At 44.8% G+C, this 22595-nt stretch overlaps 1 protein-coding gene across 3 annotated transcripts in view; it reads right to left on the reverse strand.

The window, feature by feature from the left end:
• The window catches only part of ST8SIA6 (ST8 alpha-N-acetyl-neuraminide alpha-2,8-sialyltransferase 6), a 79284-nt gene that overhangs the window by 9508 nt on the left and 47181 nt on the right, over positions 1-22595 (reverse strand). For all 3 annotated transcript variants that reach the window (XR_008309359.1, XM_053258725.1, XM_053258724.1), the window contains exons 4-8: positions 22307-22393; positions 6465-6609; positions 5865-5974; positions 4969-5061; positions 2850-3324 (exon numbers count right to left, since the gene is read on the reverse strand). Coding sequence is in view for 2 of the 3 variants with exons in the window: in XM_053258725.1 (XP_053114700.1) it covers positions 2856-3324; positions 4969-5061; positions 5865-5974; positions 6465-6609; positions 22307-22393 (904 nt within the window). In the remaining variant the exon portion in view is untranslated. The remainder of the gene's footprint in view (positions 1-2849; positions 3325-4968; positions 5062-5864; positions 5975-6464; positions 6610-22306; positions 22394-22595) is intronic.

A 22595-nucleotide genomic window follows, 5' to 3' on the forward strand; every position in this document is an offset into this window, starting at 1 on the left:
TGGCAACAAGCACGTTCACCTCTTTAAAAAGTTTATATCCCATTGCCCTCACCCACCCCCTGTCCCGTGGCAGGCCTCATGGACTGCTACTGTTTACAAGCAGTATTTAAATATGGTAAAAACTGGCTGATGTAGTGTGTAGTACCCCACAGATCAAAGGGTGGGGTGGGCATGCAGTTTTCAAGCCACCAGACAGCCCGTGCTCACTGCTTGTAAGCACAGGGCTGTTCTGTGTCTCAAAAGGAGTGTGTAATTGCTGCTGTGCTACTGCGCCACTACTGCCATTGGGAATGAAGGCAGTAGCAGCACAGCAGTGATGATTAGGGGTGTGCACAGAACCAGCTCCCTTCGAGTCGATGGTGGGGTGGGGATGGCTTTAATGATGGGGGAAGGTGCACTCCCTGCCCGCACTCCCCCCTGCCCCGCCGCACTCCCCTCTGACACACTCCCCCCCTCCGAGACTCTGAGTATAAATAGTCCGGCAAGGCAGCAGCGTACCGCCTTGCTGCCCCGTTGTTTCTGTGATCGGAAATCACTGGAAGTGCCATGCACACGCCCGCCCATGAACGGAGTGGCAAGGAGGTACGCTACTGCCCTGCCGGACTATTTGTACTTAGAGCACCAGAGGGGGAAGCATGGGGGGAGTGAGTGCACCCTCCCCCATCCTAAAAGCCACCCTGCCCCCACATTTGAACCGGTTTGAATGCGGGGCTTCCGCATCTGTTTGGTGTTCTAAGAACAGAATGCCAAATAGGTTTGTGCACATCCCTAGTGATTACGCACTCCTTAGGTGGCACAGAAAAGCCCTGCATTCGCAAGCAGTGAGCACAGGCTGTTCAGTGGCATGGAAACTGCATGATGTGTGCTGCACTCTCGGATCCATGGGGGGCTGCACACTGTGTTGGCTAGTAAGCATAAAGGTTTGTTTCCAAGCTCAGTCCAAAGTGCTCGCCATCATCTCGAAAGCCCTGCACGGTTTGGGACCACAGCACTGAACCTTATGACATGTTAACATCTTCAGGTAAAGTATGACTGGTGAGTATTTAGGACAGCGCCTTTTTGGCTATAGCACCTAGACCTGCCTGGCTCCTTCCCTGTTAATTATTTATTTTATTTTATTATTTATCTATCTATTTAATACATTTATATACTGCCCCAAACCAAAGTCTCGGGGCGGTTCACAACTGTAAAACAATACAAATAAATAAAACATGAAAATCAATTAAAACTCCAAAAGCTGCTTAAAACAAAGTCAATTTGCAATATTTAAAATTACAGAAGTTAAAAGGCCTGGTTAAAAAGACGAGTCTTCAAAGATCTTTTAAAAACCGCTAGAGATGGGGAGAGTCTTATGTCAACGGGAAGTGCATTCCGAAGTCTCGGAGCGACAACTGAGAAGGCCCGTCCCTGAGTGGCCACCAAACAACTCAAGGGTAGCCACAGACGGGCCTCCCCTGACGAACACAGTGGGTAATGGGGATAGTGCAGAAGAAGATGCTCTCTTAAATACCATGGGCCTAAGCTGTTTAGGACTTTATAGGTTATAACCAGCACTTTGTATTTTGCCCAGAAACCTATTGTCCGGAAGCTATTGCTAGTGAAGGCCTTCTAATTCTGACAGGCCTTCAGTGTTAGTTGAATTGTTCCCTCTGTTTTGATTGTTTCTGGATCTATGGCTTGTTGTAGATGTTGTTGGTTTTGCCACATATTTTAAATTTTTATTGTTGCTATTTTAAGTTTGTTTTTTAAATTCCTGTTATGTGCCACTTTGGGGGGAGGGACTGTATGACCTCAAAGCAGCTTATAAATGTTGGAAATAAATGCTGCACATTGATTCTATGCCATTATTTCCTGCAATACACATGTAGGAAGTGGTTATAGATTAGTAATAGTATACTTGTTGTGATATGCAACAGCTGCAGCCTTACTGTGTATAGTTTGCATGTAATCTGCTATGAAGCCAGAGGGGGCACTGTAGTTCCTCAGTACTAGTTGAGCTAGCTAGGAGTTTCTATTCTCGTTCCTGTTCCTGTGTGTGAGTCAGTCAGTATAGTTTGCATGTAATCTGCTATGAAGCCAGAGGGGGCACTGTAGCTTCCTCAGCACTGGTTGGGTTAGTTAAAAGGTAAAGTGTGCCATCAAGTCCATTTTGACTCCTGGCGCCCTCAGAGCCCTGTAGTTTTCTTTGGTAGAATACAGGAGGGGTTTACCGTTGCCTCATCCCACATAGAATGAGATGATGCCTTTCAGCATCTACCTATATCACTGCTGCCTGATATAGTACCAGTGGGGATTCAAACTGGCAATCTTCTGCTTGTTAGTCAAGCATTTCCCCACTGTGCCACTTAAGGTCATACAAGCTAGCTAGGAGTTTATATTTTCCTTCCTGTTCCTGTGTGTGAGTCATACTGATCTCTAAGTGTCTCTCTTTTGTTTGTCTCACAAGTAAAGTTATCTTAAACTTTTCTCTGGTTGTTCTGAAACCACACAGACAGCTCACATTCTGCAACAGTACATGCCTTATACAAAGACGATCCCAGATTCAATTCCTGGCATCTCCAGGCAAAGCTGGATAGCTGCTGCCAGTCAGTGAAGACTATACTGAACTAGACGGACCAATGGCCTGACCTAGTATAAGGCAACTCCACAGGTAGCGTGTGGATAACATTCTAACGTCTTTAAGAAAACAAAGTTCTATCTTACTTGATAGATGCATGTCCACAAGTTTTTTTTTAAGATGTGGGCATGTCAGCTCCAATGTAAGATGTCTCACCTACAGCCCTGATGTCTGCTCTATAAAGTGTGGGGTCAGCTTAGCTTATTGAATCCTGGATATCCAACAGTCGTACCTTAGCCTAGGCAGTCCAACATTTGCCAAACTGAAGCTTGAGGATGCCTCTTCCATGAAGCTGAAGGATCTGGTTATACTCTTTGGGCATTGCATGGAACCCAGGCTTCGGGAGCTGGTTGTCGTAATAGTGGTGACTGATTGGAATACCTTCTATGGTTTTTGAGAAAGGCCAGAAGCCATATAGCTTCACATTCTCACACAGTTCCACTGCAGCACTGGTGATCATAAAGCCAGAAGACAACCGGTAGGCTTTGACACCTTTAGTCCTCCAAAACTGAGCAAGACTTTTGAGGTATCTAGGATAGAAAAATATGGCCTTCTGCTTTGCATTGAATTCTCTAAGTGTGTGGTGTACTTTGAAAGAAGTGGCAGTGTTGCTCCTGAAGGAAAAAGCTGGTAGCAAAAGGAAAGTGTCTCCATAACTTGCAATGTTTTCCAGGAAGGTGGCCTTCTTTTCATTCAGCTTGTTATATCTGTAAACATGTAAAAAGTCTAGTGAAATTCTCATTGGTAAAGGAACAATGGTGAATAGTTAGTCGTAAGTCTCTATGCTGAGGTAATGGCTCATACAATTTAGTGAAAGTTGTCCATCGCACGGACATATGGCAAAGGTTTAAAAGATAAATGAATGAAAAGTTAGATTGATATATTGTAGAAATGTGAATATAGCATGTAATTCAAGAACGTTTTTACTAATTCAGGAAAACATTTTCATATGAACAGAACTGGACCACAAGTAGACATCTATGGAACCATTCTACAGGCTAATTTCCCCCCACAAGGAGTCTTTCTGCTTGTTTGGCATACATTCAGTCAGTGCCCATTAGGGGTGTGCATGAAATGCATTTGTGTTCCATTCCAAGCTCAGAACAGAATGCAAAATGTGCAAAACATTCCATCGGAACAACTGGGCAAGCTGGTTGTTCCAACGGAACAACCCTGGTCCATCGGAATGGTCTGATTGTATTCTGAGTGCCATATTGGATTCCAAAATGGTGCTCGGAATGGGGTCACAACATTCGGTACTTCTGGCCACTTCCGGCTGAAAAAGAAGGGGCGTCAGGGAGGTACGCTGCCACCCTGAGGGATTTTACACAACTCCAATGCCGGTGGGGGGGGGAGTGGGGGAGGGGTAAGTGCACCCTCCCCGACCCTTAAAGTCCCACCCCTTCGAGCCACCACCGCACGGTTCCGTGCACATCCCTATCATGTTGGCTTGAAGCTGAGGCAAGTCCTGTGGTTCAGGAACTTGGCATTCCAGTAAGACTGGGAGGCGGGGGGGGGGGGGGACAAAGAACAAGCTGTCATCCAGCCATTGGGCCCCTCCTCTCCTCACTGGGTCCAGGGATACTTGTACCTCCTTGCCTCTGCCCATGCCATAAAACATGTTCAAAAGACAGTACTAGGAACATAGGAAGCTGCCTTACACCAAGTCAGACTATTGGTCCATCCAGCTCAGTATTGTTTACACAGATTGGCAGCGGGTTCTCCAAGGTTGCAAGCAGGAGTCTCTCTCAGCTCTATCTTGGAGATGCCAGGAAGTAAACCTTCTACATGCAAGTCTGCAAATGCTCTTCCCAGAGTAGCGCCATCCCCTAAGTGCTCTTACAGTGCTCACAGTCTCCTATTCAAATGCAAACCAGGATGGACCCTGCTTAGCAAACAGGACAATTCATGCTTGCTACCACAAGACCAGCTCTCCTCTCCATGGCAATACATTCCATGGCTCATGCACTGAGCCATGGCAGTACCTTGAACTCGGATTTAACATGAAGCCAAGCCTTAAGTAGCACTGAGAGACATCAGCTGCCTGAAGCAGAGCCCTACTACCCCTGTTGAAGCGGTGGCTATGATTTTAGGATTACTGCCCTGGCCTCATAGCTGAGCAGTGGTGAAATCAAACACGAGGCTGTTCACTAAAGCCTGGTCTCTTTCCAAAAGCCTGAATAGCTTAAGGGCTTTCAATTTGCATTAGCCTGCCCTTTAAGAGGGAGCTTGGGATCACTAATTAAGCAATTGGAATTCACTGGCCATTGTGGTGACACACCAATAGGTTTCTGAAATGGAGAATCAAGCAATTAAACATGAGTCACAAACAAGATTGCAGTCATACTCACTTCTGTGCTATAATGCTCGGGTTGATGGTCACAAGGTTGGTTTTATTGCCAACATCTTGACTGATGCTTCCCATGGTCGGAGGAAGGTTGCATCTGGAATTTTACAAGAACTAGCACTTAGGAACCACTTCAAACTTTATGTCAGTATGAATATATACTTACTGAAATCCTTTCTAACTTGCTTTGAAACCAAGACTTGCAAAAGGTGTGTGTGTGTATGTGTGTGTGTATATATGTATGTGTGTATATATATATATATATATATATATATATATATATATATATATATGTGTGTGTGTGTGTGTGTGTATATGTGTATATATATATATATACACACACACACACACACACACACACACATATATGCTAAAAACATGCAATAAATCAAGGCAAAAATAATCACATGAGACCAGCACTAAAATAAAACAGCAGCTACATCTTTTCTCAAGATATAAGACAATTACCATGATATTTTACATATGTACTTGGAAGAAAGTCCTACTCTATTTAATGGGGCTTACTCCCAGGTAAGTATTCTTGTTCCTTGTTCCTCAGCCATCTGCCTAGAATTCCCTGTCACCACTGGAGTTGGGAAATGGGAGTTTCCACAGGATTGCCGCCTTAGTTTGGTCCCTAAATACCTTATACACATCAATTTAGCTTCAAAGTTAAACCTCATAATAAATAAGGTCAGGGCACTGGTCTTAAAGGGATAAGTGCTGTGCTTTTGAGAACATGTTCAAAAATCATGAAAGTGGTGATGACCAGCCTGGTGCCATAGTAAAATGGCACACACTCGTATACTTGCACACTTGGGAGCTATAGTGAATTACTTATATTTGGGGGGTGCATGTGCATAATGCATTCTAATTACATAATCATTTTGAATGTCTCACCTGAAAACAAAGTCAGATTGATCGATTTCTGCTCCACAACTGGAGTTCTTTAGAATCCCCCCATTTCCAACCACTGCACAGTTCTTGAAGGGAGAGCCCAGAGGCTGTGCCTGAAAAGGAAAGCAATCAACAGATTTTATTGTTGTAGGAGTAGGATTTAAGCAACATATGTAGCTTTTCTAGCCATATGCAAATAGAATGTATTCCTTTAAAAAATGCACCTCTTATTGCATACATCCCCGTGCATCTGGTGACCAAGCATTGTGAGCACATACCAGCTGCTGAACAGCGCGTGTGTCCTCATTTTGACCTCACAGGGCCCAAGTACATGTTATATTAAATGAATGATAGAAATCTATTGGCTATCCCAACCCTCCAGGGCCTCAGATAGATGGGAAGGGGATTATGTGGCATGAACCTGACCTGCAGCTACTGTTGCCAGGGCTGGATGAGGAGAGTTTAGGGATGAGGCAGTGGAGTGGGTAGTCCTTCATGTGAAGAATGTCAATAGATTTAAAGCGTTACTATTTTTAAAAAGCAAACCAAACCAAACACCTACACATCAATGACTGTAAAAAGTGTCCAAGGAGTTCTTGTTACCTCAGGCAGCATTTTGAATATTTCCTCTGTGATGTGGATGGTTTTTTTATTGTCCACTTCATAACTCATGTTGCTTCCCAATGGGGTGTTGTTTTGAGAAGCAATAAAATTGTGAACAGCATCACAGCACGTGGCAAGCTCTGACCTGGAGAAGGAGAAAGAGTAGGATCAGTATAAAGAACACTATGGAGGTGGCATGGAAATGGAAAACAGAATAGGCTTCTTATTAATGTTAGTAATAAGAGAACAGTGTGAGTTCTTTATCAGGATGCTTCCTTGGATGATTCTTCATTCAGTGTTGGCTTGTTAAAAAGTCTTCAGAATTTCTAGCAAACTTGAATCATCTTGGTGTGGTGTCATGTCGGTGCTTATTCTTACAAGGGAATTGGATAAAGTCATGGAACATCAGCCATGACAGCTAAACAGGACTTTCATGTTTAAAGCCAGTTACTGTGGTGCAACAACAAAGGACTGTTGACCTCATGCCCTGCTTGTGGGCTTTCCTGAAGCTTCTGACTGGCCACTAAGCAACGGAAGCCCAAGATACCAAATGCTGCACCCTCCCTTTTCCCAAATGGTGGTGGCAATTGGCTTGTGATATTGGCTTGTGATATACAACCACCCCTGCTGCCGCCTCTTCCTTTGCAGTGGTGACCACTGCATCACACATGGTGTGCAAATCATCCTCTGCCTGCTTCCTTGTTTGCTGCAGGCCTGATAATGAGAAAGGGAAGGAAGCAGAAGAGGAAATTAGGAAAGGGCATTCAGGTACTGGAGAAGTTATCTCAAGTGTCTCCAGTAGTCTAATGCCCTTTCAGCACATACTGTAGAGGAGGCAGAGGTGGAAAAGAGGAGGTGATAAGTGGCTTTGTTCCTAGCAGTGGATATGACACCTTCATTAAAGAGGTGCTTGAGGGTGAGGGACAGCAGAGGGAGACAAGTGAGGTGGAATCTTGCTGCCTCTGCTGGCACCCCAATAATCATCATTTGTGGTGACTGCCTGTTCCCTCTTAGCTGTGTGGCTGTGCACCTGCGCATATATTTTTTCCTTACCATGCAATTTCTTTCAGCCCCTATGCATGACCTCTCAGCTGCTAAGCCCCACCTTTCTTTTCCAGTTTCTAACTGGAGCTGAGCGCACTTCCAGTTCCCATGGGCCCTGGACACCCATGCTATCTCTCTCTCTTGCTCTCTCTCTCTCCTCCTAACCCCATGTGCACTTTCTCTCTCTCCTCTTCTGCCTTCTGCTAACACCACTGCTGCCCTTTCTCTCTTGCTCCACATCCTCATGCTGCCCCACTCTTCCTCTCCCTCCCTCTCTCTCCTTCCTCCCATTCCAACTGCTGCTGTTGCTGCCCTTTTTCTCTTGTCCTGCCTTCTTCATCCTCTGCTGCCCTGCCTTTTCTCTCTCCTCTTCCTCCACCTGCCAAAGCTGCAGCTGTTGCTTTCACACTTGCTCCTTGTCCTAATGTTTCCCTCCTCTTCCTCCCTCCCCATCCTCTTCTGCTACCACTGCTGCCCCTTCTCTCTTGCTCCCCCACCTTTTCCTCCTCCTACTGCCCCACTCTCTTTCTCTCTCCTCTTCCTTCTCCAGCTGCCACTGCCGCAGCTACTGCACTCTCTCTTGCTTCCTCTCTTCCTTCTGCTCCTTCTCCTGCCACCACTGCCCCTCCTGCTGCCACCATCTTTCTCTCTCTCTCACTCTCTCTTGCCTCCTCACTCCTGCAGCCACCCCTCCCTTTCTTGCTCCTGCTGCTGCTCTCTCCCCTCTCCTGCCACCTCCCTCCCTCCTTCCCTCTCCTTTCCCCCCACTCTCTCATTCAGCCACTTACCCAGAGATGTACCTAGGTAATTTTGGAGCCTGGACCTAAAGGCCTTTGGAGGCCCTCCTCCCCTACAAATTAAACATCATCATGCTCCACCAGGTTACCATACCACCCAGGACAGACTAAAAAGGATTTGGGGGCCCACAGGGGATGTGGAGGCCCTGGACTTTGGCCCCAAAGTCCAGGGGTAAGAGCACCTCTGCACTTACCACCATGCAAATTGCAACATGTACACACTGCTTTGGTAATTCCACACACTGATGGAAAAAAAATTGGAGAGAACACTGGTGACCCCCTCACCTTGCCTCATAGAAGGACTGCCTCTGCCACTGTGATGAGCGGGATGCTGATAGGATTGACTTTGGATCTGAACTGGAAGGGCTCATACGTCCATATGCAGGGCTCAGATTTGCCTTTTTCAAATGGCACATTTGAAAAGCTTTTGCAATCCTCCCACCAGTCCGCACAAGAGGAAGGGAATTACAGATTGAGCCTGGCTGCTCCATTCTAGTACAAAGCCTATGCAAGGGAAAGGGGTACCATTGCCCATGAATCAAACCAGTGTGCAGGATTCTGCCATTGCAGATATGACATCTGGAACCCTTTGTTACTCCAGGTTTTTGGGGTGGGGGTTGGGGGGAGTTTGGCTGACATAAACTCTGCATTGTGTTGGAGCTACTTACCAGAGAAAAGTAAGAGCAAAAGGTCTGGTTTTCCTTGGCACATCATAACACAAGCATGGACCCAATTCTCTTGTTGTTTATTAGTGTATTGAAAAACTTATAATTATCTTCAGCATTTAGGGGATATGATTGAGGCTTATAAAATTATGCATGGTGTGGAGAAAGTGGGTAGAGACAAGTTTTCTCTCTTTATTACAATACTAGAACCTGGGATTATCCGATGAAACTGATTGGCAGGCAATTTAGGACAGACAAAAGGAAGTTCTAAATGGCTACTAGTTGGAGGGCTATAGGCCACCTCCATCCTCAGAGGCAGGATGACTCTGAATACCAGTTGCAGGGGAGTAACAGCAGGAGAGAGGGCATGCCCTCAACTCCTGCCTGTAGGCTCCCAGTGGCATCTGATGGGCCACTGTATGAAACTAGCTGGACTAGATGGGCCATGGGCCTGATCCAGCAGGGCTGTCCTTATTACTTCACATCGTGCGTAATTAATCTATGGAATTTGTGGTGATGACCACCAGTTTAGATGGCTTTAAAGTTTAGATGGCTTTAAAAGGGCTTTAGGCAGATTCATGGAGAACAATAGTCTATCAATGACTACTAGTCATCATGGCTGTAGTGTATAGGTAACAACACCCCTCCCCATTTAATGTAAGTACATTCTGAAGACCCTAGAGCTGGAAATGGAAGAACCAGATACCCCAGAACAGGCACACATAGAACAGGAACTGCCCAATGAATTGGCATTTTCCACATCCCATACCTCATGCTGCCCCAGGCCTGCACAAAAGTGCTGGGAATGGGCCAAAGTGACTTAATGGAGCAGAGGAGAAGTGCTAGACTCTAGGCTAGAGAGCGGCCCCTCAGAAGGGAGGCAGAGCCTTGGAGGGTAGTCCAGCCCTAGCTATTTAAGTCTAAGACCTCATTCTGCCTCTGACCCTTGTTGGAGCAGGAGAGCTATCCAAGGTCCATCATGAGCTATCCAAGGTGCTGCAACCCTGATGGCCTCACCTCACTTGGCCTGCTCCTGATTTCAGGATAGGACAGCTGGTTTGCTGCAATTGCTTATGCTCTTAATTGTGGCAGAAGACAGTGTAACTACATGCACCTTAGATCTCCTGGATTCTAATTGTTTGGGACTTTAATATTTATCATGCAGTTGTAGGTGATACAAAGTTGTTTAAATCCATCCAGAGAGATGAGATGGCAAACTAAAATTGGAAAGAAAAATTGGCCACTAACAAGGAAGTCTGCTCACTGGGTTTATATTAAATATTAAAGAACATTAAATACAGCTGGATTTTGATCTGCTCAGTTATTGCCATTAAGAACGTGACCCAGGGCAGCTGGTACTACAAGATGTTGCAGTTGTAGCGAAGCTGAATCTATGAAGCTGGCAACTTGGATATACTCCTGGATGATTTACTTTTACATCATTGGATGGGGGGGGGGATTTAAGCCTTCTAGAACATTTGCATCAAGTTAAGAGAGAACTGCAATGCTGTGTAGTGCAACTTCATGATTCTACAAAGATCTGAACATCAAATGAAATGCCTTTGTGATGGATAACATTCATTAGTAGAGATAGTGCACACTTCCTTTTTATTACTCCCAGCAGAAAATGGAATGTTTCAATATCACCAGAAATGGTCTGGCATAAAAAAGAGATTTTGCAACTCATAAGAAAAGAATAGTTTCTAATTAATGTTATGGTTTAGCTAATGTGGTAAAATGCACTCAGGCAGTACTATTAATAAAGGGCTTCAGTGAAATATGGGAAATAATGGAATAGTATTTTAAAATAATCCGTTTTTCTTCCCTGAAAGGTCTGTGAACTCATGTCAGAATAAACACTGATGATAGGCTTTAGAATATGCAGTACACCGGTTTTCTTGTGTTGAGATCATATCAAATGAACAGGAAGCTGAACTCAGGTCTCCACAATTACAACTTCAACATCTATCTTCCTTCTGCCATGGATATTGTCAGAGATTATTTATAAAACTATCCTAACTTATGCTGTAACATCCAAAGACAATCCATAGAATCTGGCTATCAGACAAACAAACCCTATTCACATATTATGTTCAGACAAACATCTTTATTATGGACAAGGACCAGAAAGAATTATGTTCAACACATGTACATTCAGTGCACAGGGTACAAGCATAAGATCTGTACATACACAAGTTATTCACACATTAGGCTCATTCATACGACCACTGGCAGAGTAGGGGAAGTGCCCTGCCTGGGTAAGGGACCAGCGCATTATTCACACAGTTAAAAGCACAGTATATAACCTGTGGAATTCTCTTCCATGGGATAGGGTGATGGCCACCAACTTGGATGGCTTTAAAAGGGGCTTAGAGAAATTCATGGAGGTCAGGTCTATCAATAGCTACTAGTCTGGATGGCTATAGGCTATCTGCTCTTGCTCCCCTGCAACTGGTATTGAGAGGCATCCAGGCTCTGAGCCTGCTGGATGAGCAGGAGAGAGGGCATGCCTTCAACTCTTTGCCAGAGGCATCCGGTGGGCCACTGTTGGGAACAGGATGCTGGACCAGATAGGCCTTGGGCCTGATCCAGCAGGACTCTTTTTATGTTCTTATGTGAGCTGGGCTCACTCCTGAACAGCAGTCGTGTGTTTACAAACATCAAAGTAGGAGAGGGAACGTGATCATGTGCAAGGCAGCAACTGGGTAGAGAAGTGTGATCCACTCAGATTCCATCCCCAGCATTTTACTGAAGTAGGAGGAAAAGCCATCTTACCCACCTGCCACACAATCACACTCCTCTTCTCCTACCTTGATGTTTGTAAACACACAACCACTGATTGGGATGGCTGTCCCATCCAGCCTGGGTGTTTCTGCTACCCAGCTGGAGGTTGTGTGAATGTGCCTATTATGTTCAATGCATGTACAGCAGTACATTTCCTATATGTACCCTGCATCTGAGTGGGGCCTGCCACAAGTTCATTTTAAAATGCACCCGTGTACAGTCATTAACACAAAAACAAGCACACACAAGCAGACAGCTGTACAATGTAGTCTAAAAAGGACTACAGACATGGTCAATTTAAGTCTATAAAAAGGAATGCTTGATTGCCACATTAAGCCAGTGACATAAAGTTAGCTAGATTTCCATGAGATCACAATAGCACCATTCCTTAACTGCCTTATTTCCACAGTATTTATTCTCCCCCAAAGTTGTATTCAAAGGTCATGATTGATTTTGTCTGAATGTTTTGTTTATACATATTCTTGCAATCTTTGATCGATACATAAATCAGTAACTTGATTGTTTTTGAAACCTTTGTTGTTTTGCATGGCCATTAATTTGAAAAGCTGCCTTTGCCATATAATGTATTTGCTGCTAGTGAAATTCTCAGATTTATTGTGCAGTAGCTAAAGGCATATCCCAGGGGTCTGCAACCTTTCAAATAAGATGAACCATTTCTTTGTTTTTGTCTTTTACCAAGATATTTCAAGAGCCAGATCATGTGTATACATGCATGTAGTATGTACATACACCCCCACACCCCCTTATCAATATTAATTGGGACTGACATAAGAAAAAATAAATATGTGGCAGAACCAAAAGCAGCTCACAATAACTCCTTTTTATTCTGATTGCTACTCATTATCAAAACAGATCTCGATCTCTCTCTCTCTGCGCCAATCCCTTTCAATGTGACTTCTGCTCTTGGACTTCTTTAGAGAGTATCTTTCTGTATGGTGAATATGCTGTGATTTTCATTTTCAGGCAAGACTCAAGATTCACATCTTTAATTTGGCTCATCAGTTTGTTTGTGATGAAGTTCATATTTAGAGAACCATTGTGTTGCAGAGCCAAATTCAAGATGACTTTTCATTTACTATGAGTCATATTAACAAAGAACTGTGTGTATGTTTTCAAAGAACTACCAAATGAAAACCCCTGTCCCAGGAAATGTTCAGATAAAGGCACTTATATGCTCTGTACAGGTAGTCATGAATGCTTGAACACCACATGAGGGTAGCAGACCCATGAAGGGAAAATAAAATAAAATAAAATAAAATAAAATAAAATAAAATATAAAATAAAACATAACATAACAGCAAAACTTGCCACCACAGTCCACAAAAGGGCAAATAGCTTCCTTTAAGTTCTGGCTGATTTACTGAAATGAGCAAATTGCAACTTCTCAGCATGCCCATTGAATCAAACCTGTCAACATGGGGTTCAAACCACACAAGATGGCGGCACACCTATTTCTCCAAATCTGGGCCTGCTCCAACCACATATGCAGAGGGAGATGAGCAAACAGCCTTGGGAGACTGGAGCTGAACCCTTCCTACACCTGCTGCTTCCCTTCCCACAGCACCTCTTCACAAATGCTTTTCTTTCCACTGAGTTCCCTTCTGATGTTGGTGCTCAGCTGTTGAAAAAAGTACCGGAGGGAACAGACTGCAGGGAAGAAAGTTACAGGCAGTGGGAGGGATTTGCACCCCAACTCTACCCAAGCATTTTCCTGAAAAAGAACCCACTCCCCACTTTATACACGACTGGAGAAGACTTGCGTTTAAACAAAAGACCCTGCTACTCTCATGTGGTGGCTGAGCCTCAAAATCTATGGGCAGAACAACATGCTACAAATTCTTGAGGCTATTCTCACAATGGGGGAAAACTGGGCTAAAGGAGCTCAGCCCGATTTTCTCCCACCAGCTAGCCCACCAAAGAAGCCCTCCCCTTAACCTGTGTTTTTGGTTGTGTGCCGCTGCAGCAACACATGGAGAGACCCCCGCCTGGAGGCTGAAACAAGCCATTGGTTAGCCAACTACCCATTGGCTAAACCCATTTCCCATTGGCTTATGGGCCGTCCACACAATTACTGGCTCCGTCACAGAGCCGGTTGGGGTGGCAGGGATCGGGTGCTGCCCAGTCCCCGGAAGTCCCAAGATGCCCCGCGCAAGCCGGTAATTGTGTGGGTGGCCCATCGACTACCCTGGGATGGCTCAGCCATCGTCGGCAGGGAGGGGTACGTTAACTTGCTCTCCTCGTAGACCCACTGGAAGCTCTTCTCACCGATCGTGAGAAAAGCTTCCTTATGTTATAGATGCTGGATGGCTGTTTTTCCTAGGGGAAGGCAGCTTCAGGAGAGGACAAATTTGAAAGGAGAAGTGGTGGGGAGAAAGGTGTACTTCACTCTTTCCCTCCTGCTGCTTCTCCTTTCCAAATTGCCCCTCAAAGCCACCTCCCACACTGTGTCAGATATGTGTTAGCAAGGGTTAACACATTTCTAAAACTTTGTGGGGTGGAGAACAGATCCGGAGTGGAGAAGTGGCAAGCAGGAAAGGGAATAAGCACTCCCCTCCCTGCTGCTTCTCCATTTAAACAGTACATGAGCCAGCTAGGGTGGTCGGTACTGTGTGCAGGGACAAATACTCATCATGATTTTTGACAAAGTCGACACCCCTAGAGATGGAAAATTGGTGACAGCATTGCAAGGCTTTCAGTGTGCTATGCTTTTATTGTCCTGCCCATCAGGGCTGCAGCGGCCAAATTTGCAATGGTGTCTTAAAAGCTTTTAAAAGTTTTAAAAACACAAAAACTACTATACAATTTTATTGATGCTGTCAGAAGAATGGAAATAAATTGGCAGAAATGTCCTCTAAATAGTACTCCATGGAGAGAGTATAACAATTTGTTCATAGTTACCCTAGCCCTTTCCATTTTTGCATTGCAAAAATGACTGCAATGTTACCCTGTTTGGGGGTAGGGATAAAGAAAGGGTGAGAAGTCACAGAAAGTTGTAAGTGCAAAAATCCTATCACCTATTTTCCATCTCTGGGGGGCAGACATGGTCAAAAAATCATTATGAGCATTCGTCTCGAGATGGTAAAGGTAAAATGTGCTGTCGAGTCGGTGTCAACTCCTGGCGACCACAGAGCCCTGTGGTTGTCTTTGGTAGAATACAGGAGGGGTTTACCGTTGCCATCTCTCGCACTGTGTGAGATGATGAGGCTATTCACACGATTATAGAAAATCGGGCTAGCCTTCGCTAGCCTGATTTTCTACAATCGTGAGAACCACCGGGCTCGGCTGCAAGCCTGGTGGTTCTTGAGCGGGTAACCCACTCAAGTAGCCCGCCCCTAAAACTGGGTTTGCGGAGAGAGCACTCCGCAACCCCTTTTTAAAAATCGTGAGTAGCCGCAGTGTGGCTCCATGCCGCGGTTACTCATGAGTAAACCGCGGGAGGCTGAAAAGCAGCTTCCTAGCTCAGGGGTCTCCCCAGTATGCCCTGCGCACTTGCGCAGGGCATACTGGAGCTTCCAGCGGCTGCGTAGCCCCCAAACTCCCCAGCCCCCGCCGGCTCCGTCACAGAGCCGACAATTGTGTGGACGGCCACTCCAGCCCTGATCGTCTGCGGGGAGAGCCCTGATCGTCTGCTCTCCCTGCTGAGCTTCCCGAACCGGGTCTTACTGATCATGAGACCCGGCTCGATGCCTTTCAGCATCTTCCTATATTGCTGCTGCCTGACATAGGTGTTTCCCATAGCTTGAGGAACGTAACAGCAGGGATTCGAATCGGCAACCTCTGGCTTGCTAGTCAAATCATTTCTCCACTGCACGATTAGGCAGGCCCCCTGAGATGGTACCAATGACCAAAACGTGTGGGCCTGGCCCATGGACTAAAAATGGCCTTCTCCTAAAGCTGCTTTCCCCTATCTGCTTATACTACATTATTACATGCATTTGAGTATGCATGTAACATGCAGTTCTGTCCGCAAAGCTTTCCTTCTTTTCTTTCAATAGCCAGTTTACCCTCGAAGTGCAACTGCAGCAATAAGCCCTAAACTGGAGGCTAATCAGTATGTCTGTGAGGTTCACTGAGCAGCCGAAGAGAATTGATTTGTGGCTGTGGTCTCTGATTGACATTTTCCCCATTTCAAACTTTTCGTTTTAAATGATGTGTCAGTGAACATTTGCTGGTGATAGATGTCAAGCTCTCTACAACTGCTCACCACTTTACCCTGCTGATTAATTAATATTGGCCTTCTGGAATGTTAGATACGGTGCCAAACAACAGACTGGAATAGGTGATGGGGAGGGTTTTTTAAAAGCCAAATCAATAATATAAAGATAATTGCACCCCACCAGCATAAATGCAACCAGGGGAGAATTTTGGATGGAGCAAGGAGGAGCCAGAAGCCACATGCTCCCCACCTCTCAGGTTGCTTTCCAAGACAGAAATTTGAGGAATGTATTGAGGTATTTATTGACCTCGGACAGCATCTCACTTCTTGAGGCAACATTTGCCCCACCCTATACAACAACAACAAATATTTACATACTGCTTTTCAACAAAAGTTTCCGAAGTGGTTTATATAGAGAAATAATAAATAAATAAGATGGATCCCTGTCCCCAGAGGGCTCACAGTCTAAAAAGAAACCATAAGATAGACACCAGCAACAGTCACTGGAGGTACTGTGCTGGGGGTGGATAGGGCCAGTTACTCTCCCCCTGCTCAATAAAGAGAATCACCATGTTAAAAAGGTGCCTCTTTGCCCAGTTAGCAGTATACCCTTGACTTGTCTTCGCTGCCCCTTATGGGGGCCATGGGGGAATTTCACCCCCACCCCTCGCTGACTGGCCTGCACATGGGGGGGTGGGGGTGGCAGCTACGCCCCCGTTGGGCCAAGGTTTCGACTTAAGTGACTGTTGGAAGCTGGGGAGCACACGAAGAGGTCTGAATTTTTAAGCACTGTTCTCCAAAATTTGGTGACCATCTTCGTTATACAGAGAGAATACTGCTTTAGTTGAAAGGAGGGAGATAATTTGGTTATCATTCATGGCCTGGGTCTACAGGGAATTATGAATACGATGAGTATTTATATACCGCTTTTCAACCAAAGTTCCCAAAGCGGTTTACATACAGTAATTAATTAATTAATTAATTAAATGGCTGCCTGTCTCCAAAGGGCTCACAGTCTAAAAAAGAAACATAAGAAAGACACCAACAACAGCCACTGGAGGGATGCTGTGCTGGGGTTGGATAGGGCCAGTTGCTCTCTCTCTGCAAAATCAAGAGACTCACCACTTTCTCTAGTTGGGCTAGAGACAAGCTTTGCTTGTTTCCCTTAAACAGCCTCATACCCTCTTATGTACTCTTCATGCTCTCCAGCTTCCTCTGGTGCATCAGACACCTATTTTATGATAATTAGGTTTTCTTAATTATTCAATACCCTTTGGCAGGGTTGCCCCCATACTTCTGTATCTGGCCTCCTCTTTATCTCCATGCAATAGCCACACAACTCATTTACTGCCTATAATTCCAAGTTTCAATTTTATCTAGGGGTAGACATAGAGACTGTTCACACACACAGCCAAGAGTGGGCGAAGGCAGCCAAGCCTACTCTTGGTGTGTGTGTGAACCGCCAGGAGGCGAGTGGTGTCCAGCAGCAGCAGCAGCAAACCTGCTTAGGGAGCCTGCCACTTACGGGTGCGAGGGTGCCCTTAACTCAGGCTGAGTGCTTGTGTGCCAGCGCTGTGCAGCACTGACACAGGAGAAGGATTCCAGCCACCACCAGGGGGATCCCCACAATGTATCATGCACTCTCACGCGGTGCGTTGTTGGATATCCGGGGCCTGGGACAACGCATCTCAGCCCCCAATCCTCTACACTGCCTGGGGCAGCAGCAGAGTGTCTGGATATGCTATCAGCACACCCAGAGCCTACAAGATGATCGTCTTCAGGGAAGATAAGCTTCCGCTGCCTTCCCCACTGCCTGCCGCCAAGCCCTTCTCACGGATCGTGAGAAAGGGCTCACTGATGAACTTATCACCAATGTGCATTTTCTTGACTGTTCTCCTTGGTCTTTCTTTTATCTGCTCTGGAATGAATATATCACACTCTTATTTCTTTTAGCCTACTGTCTAAAGGCCCCTGGTGGCGCAGTGGTAAAACTGCCGCCCTGTAATCAGAAGGTTACAAGTTCGATCCTGACCAGGGGCTCAAGGTTGACTCAGCCTTCCATCCTTCCGAGGTCGGTAAAATGAGTACCCAGAATGTTGGGGGCAATATGCTAAATCATTGTAAACCGCTTAGAGAGCTTCGGCTATAGAGCGGTATATAAATGTAAGTGCTATTGCTATTGCTGTCTTCAGGCTAGGGGTTTTTACTGCTCTGCATAGAAGCAGAGTATATCAGTATCCCACACTGATGTGCATATCTGCATGCATCAACACGTGTTGTCAGATGCCAATCACTATAGATGGGACTACTTTCTCATGGTTTTACTGGCACCTGGTCCACATGTACTGGTGCATGCACAAGGGTTGGTTTGTTCTTTGCTGTCTTCCATCAGTGGCCGACATGATGAGCAGTGTTCTGGCACTGGAACACTTCATGTCAGGGCTACTGTGGATTCATAAGGAAGCCAGACGCTGTTGAAAAGAGTGGCTGCACAAGTAGCACAACCGCAGTTATTCCCATTTACCACAATCGGAATGTTCAACTGTTTGGTTTCAGTAGCATCGGGGATGCCTTATGAGTCTGCAGCAGCCCCAATATAGATTGTACCATAGCTAAAATGCTGTGCATCATGTCGGCCAGTGTGACATCATTATATGCTGATTAGCTTGATCACAGCACATTCAGCAAACATGAGTTGACTGGCATCCTGTTTCCTTATTTCATTTTAAAGTTCTGTCACTTTTCTACCTCATCCTCTTTTGAACTCCATCCAAGTCCTGAATAGTCAGTGGAAATTAGAAGGCTGTCAATTATGTCCCAAGGTAGACCCCACCATTTGGCACCACAACTGATTGCTTAGTTTGCCTCTACGATCTTAGTTCTTATGGTGATATGCATATCAATACATGGCACATGTACATACATGTACATACATACAATACATGGCACAATACATGGCACATGCAGGAAGTGTAGTAAATCCAACAGGAAAAGCCTGTTTTCTCAGATGTAATAAAAACTGAGAACTCTTGCCAGCCTATGATGTGTTGTGACAGCAAGATCTCTGTAAAATTTTAATATCCTATTTCTGAAAAGTGCAAAAAAAGAGAGAGAAGAAACTGAAGAAAGAGAGCGACGTGGAAATATGCACTTGTTAAAGAAACATTACTTCTCAGAGCTACTGGCAAGCAATGATTATGTATGCAGCTATAAAAACATTTCTGTTTTCAGAGACCAAAAAAAGCAACAACACACCACCCTTGAATTTGGGAAAAGCCAACATTTCTTATCCGCCCAGGTGGAAGGCCAGCTATCCCACCAGACTACGAAGTGTAGGGAACAGCCCTCTCAGTGTGGGAAACAGCCCTCTAATCTTACACTTTGTTGTAGACCGCCCAGACACGCAAGTCTTAAAAAAAATATAACTCATAAAAATATGTCAAATAAATAAATAAATAAATAACCTTCCTTCACCGCTGCCACCCAGTGGGCTTTTGGAATGGCTGAGTCCACTGCAACAGCCCTTCCAACACTTTAAAAAAACCCAAACCAAATCTCAGTAGAGTGGAAAGGCCTATAGGCGTGGGGTGGAGACAATCAACACACTTCTACTATGTTTAAGAGGAAGTTTTACCTTTAAAGGAAAAGATTGTTCAATTAAAACATTTCTTTTACAGAAAAATACAACACAGAACAGTACTTGCAGAGCAGGTCAGGGTAACTAAAGGTCAGGGTAATCTGCAGAAACGTAATCACTGCCTGGCTCTATCCAGGTCCCTATGCAGATTCCTTTCTTTTCAGCTTCTGGTTGGTTGGGCAGACTTCTTTGTTCAGAAGATAGCACAGGTCTGGGGCGAGTCCAGCCTGGCTCTTCTTTCTCTTCAGTGATTGCAGCTCACTGTCCTTTCTGCTTCTTGCTGGCTGAAGTCTCAAGCAGACACCAGCAGACTCTAGCTCTCTTGGCTCCTTTCTTGACTGCCTTTCTTAGATTCTCTTTCTGCTTCCACTGCTCCCAAGGCTCTCACTGCTCTCACCACCAGGACTCTCCTCCAGGACTTGTCTCTTGGACTTTTTAGGCTTCTCTCCAGCAGACTTGACTTCTCCACCTTCCAAGACTCACTCTTGGACTCCTTAGTCCTCTCTCCAGCAGACTCTTGACTTTACTATCTTCCAGGCTTCTGCCTCTCAGACTCTCCCTGCGGACTCTGTCTCTTTACTTCTAGGACCCTGACTCTTGGACTCCTTAGTCTTCTCTCCAGCAGTCTATTGTCTTCTCCATCTTCTAGGCCTCTGACTCTGAGGACTCTATCTCACGACTCTCCCCCGTCCCAAAATATGCAGTTTCTCTGCCCATCAGTTCCTCAGCCCAGCGATCAGAACAAACAAAAAATTCCCTCTCCTTTAAAAAATCTCATTTCTCTCCAAAAACCAACTCTCAAATGCTAAACCAAATGTGAAACTATAGAAAAATAGCATTGAACTTTTGACCCTGATATCCTTCTCCATGCACAGGGATTTGCAAACAAAGATATCCTATTTACAGTAATGAAGTTCTAGGAATATACTATAATACAATTCATTTATCAGGGCTTATTTACAAGAAGATGTTTGGGAATATTAATAACAATACAGGAGCTTATATACAGAAATGCAAGAGGTCTAGGCCTCGTTCCTTCACAGCCTAATATTCATTTCACATTTTAATTGGAGAATCGATAGTCTGGGTTTATTTTAAAAATATTTTTTTTAGATCTTTAAGTTGGTTTTGAAAAACAGCAGTCTAGTAACCTACTGCAAGGAAAAAGCAATTTGTGCTGCATATAAGTGTTGATAGACTAAGTTTGCATATCTGGTTGTGTTTAATATTAGTTTCTGTTGCTTACTGTCACACATCTGTCTCTGATTGTTATGGCACGATCCAAAGTCCATAAAACTCAGTACAAATATTCCCAATGACATCAGTGTGGCTTAGATTAAACCACAGGATATCTTCTGCTGGATCAAAGGATAGGGATGATGGGCATCTGTTTCCCAACAGTTCTAAGTGGAACCTCTGAGGACATCTGCAGTACCGATGGTGGGCATGATTCTACCAGAGGAATATGTATTTGTGCAGTTAAAGTTGTTGTGCCATTGAGTCAGTGTTGACTCCTGGTGACCACAGAGCCCTGTAGTTTTCTTTAGTAGAATACAGGAGGGGTTTACCTTTGCCATTTCCTGTGAAGTATGAGATGATGCCTTTCAGCATCTTCCTATATCGCTGCTGCCCAATATAGGAGTTTACCATATTCTGTACTTAACTCTATTCCATTGAAATTGGTTGGACTTAAATGTTTAGAATTTGGGCTGGATTGTAACCACCGGGTTTGTTCCCAAGACCCTAATCAGGGTAGGAGGAGGAGCATTCAGCCAGGGTGGAAGAGCCATGCATGCTCCTGATGGGTGGTTGTTTGAATTGAAAGATCGAGGTAGGAGGGAGAGTGATCGTGTGGGAGCTGGGTGCTGGGAAGGATGGGCACAGTCATCCCACATTCTGTTCTCAGCATTTTATTGAGGGTGGATGAAAAGCCATCCTGCTCAACTCTAAGATGATCCTTCTCTCGTCCTCCTACCTTGATCTTTGAATTCACATGACTGCTGATTGGAAGCGAGCTCTCTTACCCTAGCTGGGTGCTTCTCCTACACTGATTAGGATTGTGTGAACAAGCCTGTCGTAATTACCTTTTCATGTCTCAGACATTTCCAGTACCCCAGTTAGTGTTGTCTATACGAAGTTGCCTTGTACAGAGTTAGCCCATTGGTCTAACTAGCTCAGAGCTCTCTATTCTAACTGGCAGCACCTCCCCAGCATTTCAGACAGAGATCTTTCCTAGGTTTAGTTGGAGATGCCAAGGATTGATCCTTGGACCTTCTCTTAGCAACATGCATGCTCTACTACTGAGTTAACAACCCCTCACCTACACTTGGCCTTCCAATGTTGTACTGGATGAAATGACAACTCTGCCACACATAAGTTTTAATCCAACAATGTACACAGACGACATCTCAGATACTGACACCGCTGTGGCTGATGCAGCAACTTTTCTGCTTCAGTATTAAACCTACTGAGTGAATTCAGGTTATTTCCACATTCATTCACAAATACAGAGTGCAGGCACATAAAACAGATTTACTGATCATTTATTTAGTTTTTAAACCACTGAAAATGGCTCTAAAATATCATTGCATCCCCAAAGTAGACAGAAACAGATAATGGTGTGCAGATAATGGTTGTACAACTGAGTTTTTTAAAAAACATAATTTGATTATTTCAGTATATCACATTTTCACAGACAGCAACTCTGTGGACTGCTTTATAGAGAAGGAAACACTTACTTAAATTTGGCGTATTCTTGTGGCCTCCTGTTCCATGTGCAGTTCTGCAGTTTTCCAACTATCTGCAAATAATAGTCTTCAGAATACCTACAAAGATTAAAATAATTCATAAAACAAATCTAGGCACACTCTCGTATCAAAAGCAGACAGTTATCAAGAGCAACGCGAATTCATGTATGCGTGACATGGGAAATCTAGAGGCTGCAGGGCTGATTCTGGTGCCCCTCAGAAATATTTTGCCCCCACAAAAGAGGACTGGGACAGATGCCAGCTCACCCTATTGGAGTGG

This window comes from Hemicordylus capensis, chromosome 6 (genome assembly GCF_027244095.1).
Source record: "Hemicordylus capensis ecotype Gifberg chromosome 6, rHemCap1.1.pri, whole genome shotgun sequence".
Classification (NCBI taxonomy): Eukaryota; Metazoa; Chordata; class Lepidosauria; order Squamata; family Cordylidae; genus Hemicordylus; species Hemicordylus capensis.